General features: G+C 23.9%; 1 protein-coding gene across 1 annotated transcript; it reads right to left on the bottom strand.

The window, feature by feature from the left end:
* Positions 1-2,075: 2,075 nt before the first annotated feature.
* Positions 2,076-8,416, bottom strand: LOC127286227 (aminopeptidase Q-like). Its single transcript, XM_051312589.1, has 9 exons — positions 8,336-8,416; positions 7,690-8,142; positions 6,980-7,435; positions 4,827-5,007; positions 4,435-4,591; positions 4,094-4,175; positions 3,296-3,681; positions 2,514-2,785; positions 2,076-2,281 (listed from the first exon to the last, which is right to left on the bottom strand). The coding sequence occupies exons 2-9, from the start codon at positions 8,139-8,141 to the stop codon at positions 2,129-2,131; spliced, it is 2,139 nt and encodes a 712-aa protein (XP_051168546.1). The 5' UTR covers position 8,142; positions 8,336-8,416; the 3' UTR covers positions 2,076-2,128.
* Between the last annotated feature and the right edge of the window lie 855 nt (positions 8,417-9,271).

The following is a 9,271-nucleotide window of genomic DNA, read 5'->3' as shown; positions in this document are numbered from 1 at the left end:
CATTCACAATTCCAGTTTTTATAATTTCCACTTTTTCTAATTTCCTTTTATAGTTATATTTCAACCTTTTTCAATTTCTATTCCAAATTCCACTTTCACTTTTATAATTTCGATTCTCACTTTTTCTCAATTTCCTCACTCACTTCCATTTCCAACCTTTACCAATTTCCATTCAAAATTACATTTTTTTATAATTTCGACTTTCTAATTTCCATTCCCACTTTCTCTTCCTCATCAACTTTTATAATTAACATTCTTAGTCTTTTAATTTTCTTTCCACTTCCATTTCCACCTTAATTTTTTCCAATTTCCACTCGAATTTTAACATTAAACAATCAAAAATTATCAAGAAAATTGTAGAAGTGGAAATTGGAAAATATGGAAATTGAATTGGAAATGAGAAAAAGTGGAAGTGGGAATGGAAATGGGAAAGAGTAGTAATGGAATTAGGATTGAATATTATTATTATTTTCTTGTTATTTTCTTATTATTTAATTTTAAAATTCGAGTGGAAATTGAAAAAGTGGAAGTAAAAATGAAAGTGGAAGAGGAGATTAGAAAAAATGTGAATAGAATTTATAAGTGGATTTGTGAATAAAAGTGGAATGGATATTGGTAAAGTTGTAAGTGAAAATTGGTTAAACTGTAAGTGGAAATAAAAGTTTGAATGGATTTACATAAATGACCCCTTAGTAAATTCTAGAAATTTCCCCTTGATATTGCATTAAAGTGGAAATAGAAATTGGAAAAGGTTGAAATCGAAGTCAGAGAGGATGTTAGAAAAAGTGGAAATGAAAATGGAAGTTGGAAAAAGTGAAAATTGTAATTGGAATGAAAATTGGAAAAAGTGGAAGTGGAAATGGAAATTAGAAAAAAATGAAAATTGTAGTCGAAATGAAAATTGGAAAAAGTGGAAATGGAAATTGGAAAATTTGAAAGTGGAAATAAGATAGAAAATTGGAAAAGTGGTAATGGGTTAAATTGGAAGTGAAAATTGTAGTCGAAAAGAAAATTGGAAAAAGATGAAGTGGAAATGGAAATTGGAAAATGTGAAAATGGAAATGGGATTGAAAATTGGAAAAATTGGAAATGGAAATAGGTTAAATTGGAAGTGAAAACTGTAGTCGCAATGAAAATTGGAAAATGTGAAAATGGAAATGGGATTGAAAATTGGAAAAATTGGAAATAGGTTAAATTGGAAGTGAAAACTGTAGTCACAATGAAAATTGAAAAAAGTGGAAATGGAAATTGGAAAATGTGAAAGTGGAAATGGGATTGAAAATTGGAAAAAAGTGGAAATGGAAATAGGTTAAATTGGAAGTGGAAATTAAAGTTCGATTGGATTTACATAATCGACCCCCAGGACATTAGAAAAATTAGAAATGGAAATTGGTGCAGAAATTAAAAAAAGTGGATGTGGGAATGAAAATTGTAAAAATTCAAAGAAGAATTAAAGGGAGGAATGTAAAAATGAAAATGGAAATGGGAGTGAAAAATGGGTAAAGAAGAAATGAAAGTTTAAATTGAGATTAGAAAAAGTGAAAGTGGAAATTGGAAAAACTACAAATGGAAGTGTTAATGGAAAGTGGAAAAAGTAGAAGTGGAATTTGGAAAAAGTAGAAGTGGAAATAGATATTAAAATTTTTACTAAATTTTCCACCATACTAATTGTAAGAAAAAACTACAACTCTTTTTACACATTTGAGCGAATGTTAATATTTAACAACAATAATTTGTTTGAATAATTCTCAGAATAATAATTTTTATTATTTTATTATTAACCGTTGAACAAAAAAAAAAAAAAATTGTCCATTTTTTATACCAAAATAATAATTTCTTTCACTAGATTAAATGTTTAATTAATTTTTTTTTTTTGTTTAAACAAATTCATTATTTAGACACATTTAGTTAAATTTTTTTCTGTAAGAATAATTATAATTGAAAAAGAGAAAATCAGAATAATGGAGAATTGATAAAAGAAAATTGGAAATTGAAAGTAAAAATTTGTTTAGGTATACATTTATTGAAAAAAAAGTAAGGAAGGAAAAAAATTTATTTTCAAATACAAGATTAAAAAAATTTTTTTTAGTCAAATTTATTTCTTATGTTACGTGAACACATAGAGGATTTACATATCAATGTCATCGCAATGACGTCTTGAAACTCTGCAAATCCACGACAGGCCAAGATTACGTTTTAAACTTGTAAAGAAGTCATCATTTAGTTTTGCTTTCACTCCAATTTTATCAATCATTGGTTGAACCAAACGTAAAATAAATTGCTAAAATATTAATATAACATATTAAATTCATAATATAATTTATTAATTTTATAAATATTAAATTAATTAATTTTAAAAATATTTAATTTTATGATTATTAAATTAATTGTTTTTAAAATTGTTAAAACAACTAATTTTATAATAATTAAGTTGCTTAATTGTATAATTATTTAAATATTTAATTTTATTAAATTTTTCACAATATCATTTATTTTAGTTGAAAAAATTTAACCTTATTTTCGGCAGTTTTTCCTGATCGAGATCGTAAAATATAGAAAAATATTGATTCAGCTCTTTTCCAAGGAATATAGTCATCCTCCTGAATTAAATAGGCTGTCAAATCGAGCATTAACTTTTTTTCAAGTTTATTGTTTATAACAAAAAAATAGACATCATCCAAAAGTTTTGCTCGATTTAAGACGTGAATATTTTTAAAGTCCGGCGAATTCATGTATTTTATTATTCGATTCCAATTTTTTGTATCATAATTCACTCGATAGAAACCTGAAAGAATTATTTTTTTTAGTAGTCAGAATTAGCGATAATTTTTTAAAAGAAGCTTTTTGATGTGATGTTTGAAAAATTACTCGTTCTAATTATTGCGCGCCTTAGCATGTTAAGAGTAAAAGGGAAAAAGCTCGATAAGCGCGTCTCCCACTTTTTACGTGGTGCGCGCGCAGCACACAAGGAGTGGGGAGAGAGTCAAGGACGCTTTGCATCCAATCACCGAGACCGAGTAGTGGGAGAGTAACCAATGACTGTACTCTCTCCCTCTCCATTATTAAAATGCTGCGCTGTAGTTTAAAGTATACTAAATTAATTACTATTATTATTATTTTAATAATATAATTCTTTATGTAATACTACTAGTATAATACTAATTATTACTGAAATAATTAAATTATTTATAATAATAATTGAATATTTAAATAAATTAATATAATAATTAAATTATTTATAAATAATTTTGAACATTTTTCGATTTATTAAAAAAAAAAACTAAAAAGCAATTACCAACGCATTCTTTATTGATAATGTACCAATCGTGTGGATCCACTCCGTCAATAATTAATTCTTTCTGCTTTGGTTCCATCCAATAGGTGGCAGCACTTGACGAGAAATTTGGATTGGACATTGTTGCAAAATTAATTGGAACCCACCATTTTTTGTGCACTACATTGCAATCGAAATATTTACAATCTATTCTGTCGGATGTTTGTGTCAATTTTATTATTCCACTTTCATAATTTCTCGTAACATTAATTATTGGATAACCAACTTGTGATATATATCCATCTAGATGCAATTTTATGTCAAAATTATTGAATGGCATTTTGGATTCATCCATTGCTTCTTGCATTGTACTCCAAAAATTGTTGGTTGTTATTGTTTTATATTTACTGAAATTGAAATTTTATATTTATTATTATTAAATTTTTTTGCCATTTATTAGAAATTTTTAGTATAATTATTTGAATTTTTTTTATAAAGTATTATTACTTTATTATAAAATTATAATTATAAAATGTTTATTTAATAAGTAAATAATTTTTTTATGCTAGTCAATGAGAACATAATGAGGAAGGAGTGGGGGGAAACGCGCGGTGATTGGTAAATGCACTCGAGGAGTGGGGAGTGACGCGTTGTGATTGGTGAATAAACTCGAGGAGTGGGGAGTGACGCGTGGGGATTGGTAAATGTACTTGTAGAAGGGGGAAAAACGAATTTACTATAGCTACACAAAACATATTTTCTCAAAAATATGAATAAAAAATTATTTTTACAATTACAATAAAAAATTCTTAGTCTTACTATTTTTGCAGCATCTTCTTAATTCCTAAATGAAAGACTTCTTCTGACACTAAACCACTTATCATGTGCATTACTGTCGCGGCTATAAAATTTAATGTAAAATCACATTGCTAATTAAATAATAATTCATAACAATATTTATTTATTATTATTATATTTTTATAATTCACTTAGTGTTATAATTATTTTTATTATATATTACTATTATTATTATTATTGTTATTTATAATTTAAAATTTTATAAAAAAACAAATAATTAATTAATAATAATTGAATTAAACATTTTAATTAACCACAATAATTAGAATCGTAAAATTAAAAATTAATTTTTGTTCACAAACCTTTATCGTGAACTGTTGACAAATGTATTATTGTTTCCCTTGAATTATTAATATCTCGATAGATGGCTTCAGTTGCCTGGTGATTTTCCGTGGAGAAAACTTTTAAAAAATTATTTTCCACTACAAAATAATCCATAATCCTCGGGTAATTCATCACCTTTTTTTTAAAAAAAAAAACAAAAAGAATATTATCAAGCTGCAATGAAATAGTTAATAAACCAAACAATAAGATAAATTAATTAATTGTAATTTAGGTTTTTTTTTAAGTTTTATGTGATAGTAAAATTATTATTATTATTATTATTATTATTATTATTATTATTATATTATTGTTATCTTATTGTTATCATTTATTTTTATTATATATTTAAATTTATTTATCGCTAAAACACCTTGGAGAGGATAAAATAGTGCATATAGGTAGCAAGTCCCTCGGTTATCCAAACATCTTCCCACCAAGCTGGCGTTACCAAATTTCCAAACCACTGATGTGCAATTTCATGAACCATTATTGTGGATGTGGTAAATTTTTCCAGATCAGTCGACTGATTATAAGTTAGAAGGTGATGTTCCCTGAAAATATTTTTTTTTTTTTTTTGTAAAAGATTATTTCCTATAATAAAATTTTTTTTTATTATATTTTCAACATTTTTGAATTTTTTAAAATATTTTTTCGTAAAACCAATGTTGTCCAACGTTTATCTTTTATATTTTTAAAAAAATTCTTCGTAATGAAAACAAAAAGAAATCAAATTGTCAAAATGAGAGAAAAATTTCCATTTTGGAAAGAAAGGATTCTATAAATTAAAATTCTTGCTTTCTGTGTGTAGGTCAAGTTTGAATTTTGATTTTATTTAAATTTTCATTTGGTTTTAAAACTTAAGTTTGTCATTATTGCTTTTATTAATTATAATTTTTTCCAAAAAACATTTTCTTTGAGAATGTAAGGAAAATATTTTTGCCTTGTGTGAGTAGATGGAATTTAAATTTTTTTTCATATTTTGAAACTAAGTACCATTTTGTTTTTATTAACGTAAACTATTTATTTTTAATATTGGCTGAATCTATTCTAAACCTTGATTTTAGGAGATTTACAAATCTCCTCTTTTAATGACTATAAATTAACATTCTTCCCTTCTGTGAGTAGGAAAAGTTTGAATTTTCTTTTCATTTGTTTAAACCATTCTTAATCTTGTTTCCAAGGGCTATGGCTTGTCATTATTATTTTTTTATCCGAATCTGTTCTTTTTTAGAATATGAAAAAAATTGTCCTTCTGTTAGTAGATAAAGTTTTAATTTTTTATTTCTATGCATGAAATCAATCATCTGATTTCCAAGGACTCGGACTGTGTCATTATTATTTTTATTGGATAAATCTATTATACACCTTGATTTTCGGGAAATGGAAATTAAAATTCTTGCTTTTTGTGAGTAGGTAGAGTTTGAATTTTAATTTCATTGTCTGTATTTATTATAAATATTATAAATATAAATTAATATCATTTCCTTCTGTGAGTAAGTGTAGTTTTAATTTTTGTTTCACTGTTTAACTTAATTTTCAATCTCCTCTCTTAGGGACTGTAAATTCTTTCTTTCTATGAGTAGGTGAAATTTTGTTTTATTAGTTGAATCTATTCTTTATTTTACCTTCAGAAACTATTTTTCATAAATATTGCTTTAACCAGTTAACTTAATAGCCTATTTTGTGTTTTTTGAGATAGAAAAAAAATCCTTGCCTTTTGTGAGTAGGTAGAATTTGAATCTCTAAATCCCTTAAAAAATCTTTTCTTTAGAGACTAAAAAACTCATTATTGCATTCATTGAGTGAATCAATTTTCCACTGTTAAATTTGAGGGCTTTTGAATTAAAATCATTGCCTTCTGTGAGTAGGTGGAGTTTAAATTTTTATTTCATTTTCTGAAGTCTATCGCCATTTTCTTTTCAAAGACTCCGATTATTTATTATTCTTATTATTATTATTATTATTTTACTGTCTGAATTTATTACACATCTTTATTTTCTAGGACTTAACATTAAAATCCTTGCTTTGTGTGAGTAGGGGGAGTTTGAATTTTGATTATTGAATCCATTTTTAATTTATTTTTTAGGGGCTATGGCTTGTCATTATTATTTTTCCCCGAAATTTATTTACTTTTTTATTTTTTGTTGGATATGAAAAAAATTCTTTCCTTCTATAAGTAGGTACAGTTTAAATTTTCTTTTCTAAATTGTTGAATTTAATTTTTATTTTGTCTATGAGAAAATAATTTAAAATTTTTGCCTATTGTGAGTAGGTGGATTTTGAATTTTTTTTTAAAGAGCTGAATCTAATTTTTATCTTATTGTATTATTATTATTACTATTTTATTATTATCTTATTTATCTTATCTTAAATTTTTGTCTTCTGTAAGTAGGTCACTAAAATTTACGATATTATTATTATTTAATTATTATTGAATAATATTCTTAAATATTAGTAATGATAAAATAAATTGGATAAAAAAAATTTTTAATTAAAAAAGAAATATTATTATTATTTACTAACATTACGATAATTAATCCCCAATTTTCCATTGCTCCAAATCGAAGTCCCGGTACACCAATAACGTCCATTTTTGGCAAATTATATTCAATTTCAGTATATTTTTCTAAAATTGGAAATGTCTTCATTCCAATTTCATAAGAATGTGATAAATACTTAAGTGTTTCTTTATGTGACCAAACAGAAAAATTTCCTTCGCTGTTGGAAATTTTTTCAAAATCTGAAATTGTAAATGACATTAAATATGTTGAAATTTCAGGTGTTGTTTCAAATATTGACCAAATTTTTCCATCAATTTTTGTTTCATCCACTTTTTCCTTGAGTGGCATATTTGATAGGGCCGTGTAATTTGGAAAATGTTTTATTGATAAATCAAAAGTTGCTTTTAATGCCGGCTCATCCCAACAGGGAAATGCCAATCGAGCAAATGTCGTTTCAAATTGCGTTGCCGCCAATAATCTAGAAATTAAAAAAAAAAAAAAAATTAAAAATTACATCTAGATAAATTTTTTTTACTTATTATAATTTTTATTATTATTATTATTATTATTATTATTATTATTATATTTATATTATTGATATTAGTGTCATTATTATTATTATTATAATAACAAAAAAAAATTTTAAATATATTTAAAATTATTTTTTTGTTTTCTTATTATTTTCTTATTAATTTTATATTATTAAATTGAAATTTTTTTTTATTAACTTACATTTGTTGATTATCATCAGTATAATAATAATCCTTAAAAAATCCCATTGGCATTGTATTTAATAAGCCTTTATATTTCAAATAAAGAAAATAAAGACCCGGTTCAATGTAATTGTGAAAATTGAGAATCAAAAATTCACCATCTTCTTTCAAAATATGTTGTTTTGGCTTAAAAACTTCATCACCAATTAATTTTGTACTTTCCTCATAATAAACAAGTTTTAATGAATTTAATGTTAAATTTTTTGTGGATTCAAAAATTTCGAGAAAAATTTTTGATTCACCCTCAAATGACAATTCTTTTGATGTCATGTGCGGTATTAATTGTATTTGATAACGATAAGGTTTTGTGTTATTTGGTAGCCGATAATAATTATTATTATTATTATTTTTATTTAATTGATAAGAAAAATTGATGAAAATTGACATTAAAATTAAATTGTAGTACCACATCCTAAATAAATTTATAATTATTAAATAAATGATTATTATTAATTAACTAAATAATTATAATATTTAAATAAATAATTATTAATTATAACTAAATATAATGATTAATTAACGAAATAATAAATAATTATAAATAAATAAATAATTAGACAAATAGAGATTAAGAATGTGAAAATTGGTAAATTAAAAAAACGTACCTTAATATGATTTTAAATATTTTACACTAAAAAAATATTGATTAGAAAAAATTTAATAACTGAATGTCAATTTGCGTATTGTGATATATTTAAATAGGAAAATTCATATCAAACGTTTCCTTTTCATTTTACAATCAATAGATTCTATTTTATTGTTGATAAAAAAATTAATGTGAAATATATAATTGTAGAAATATAATAGATTAAACATAAGGGAAGTGACGATAGGGAAATCATGTAACCAGTCAAAGGATGTGTTGAGATAGAGAAGTATAAAAATACCATTTATTAATAACATAAATCCATTGAATCTATATTAAAAAAGTAATTTACAAATGATTATAAAAATTAATTTTGAATACAGAATTTTATACAATGTTTGTACACATTTTGTGCAATTGAAATTTGTTTTATAATAATTATAGTTTAATATATAAAAAATAATAATTTAATATAATAATAATAATAATAATAATAATAATAATAATAATAATAATAATAATAATAATAATAATAATAATAATTTTTAATAATAAATTTTTTATAAAAAAAACTTTTAAAAATTTTTTTTAAAATATAAACATCCTCGAACAATTATCCTTACATTAGATATAGCAAATGGAAAAAAAAACTCAAAATCCTCCTACTCACAGAAAAAAAGTATTTAAAATTATAACCGAAAAAAAGAAGATAAAGAATAAAATCTAATAATGAAACTCGTAGTAAATACTTCTTACTCCTGAGGATCGATTATCTAAATCCACTTCCATTTCCACATCTATTTCCACTTCAACTTTTTTCAATTTGAATCCCCACTTCTACTATTTCCAATTTCCATTCCCATTTCCAATTTACCAAATTTACATTTTTTCTAATTTCCAATTCAACTACCCTTTAAACTTTTTATAATTTCCTCTTCCACTTCTATTTCCACTT

Source organism: Leptopilina boulardi, unplaced genomic scaffold (genome assembly GCF_019393585.1).
Source record: "Leptopilina boulardi isolate dan_hultmark-lab unplaced genomic scaffold, ZJU_Lbou_2.1 LbouV2_351, whole genome shotgun sequence".
Classification (NCBI taxonomy): domain Eukaryota; kingdom Metazoa; phylum Arthropoda; class Insecta; order Hymenoptera; family Figitidae; genus Leptopilina; species Leptopilina boulardi.
This window is presented reverse-complemented; position numbering and strand designations above follow the sequence as displayed.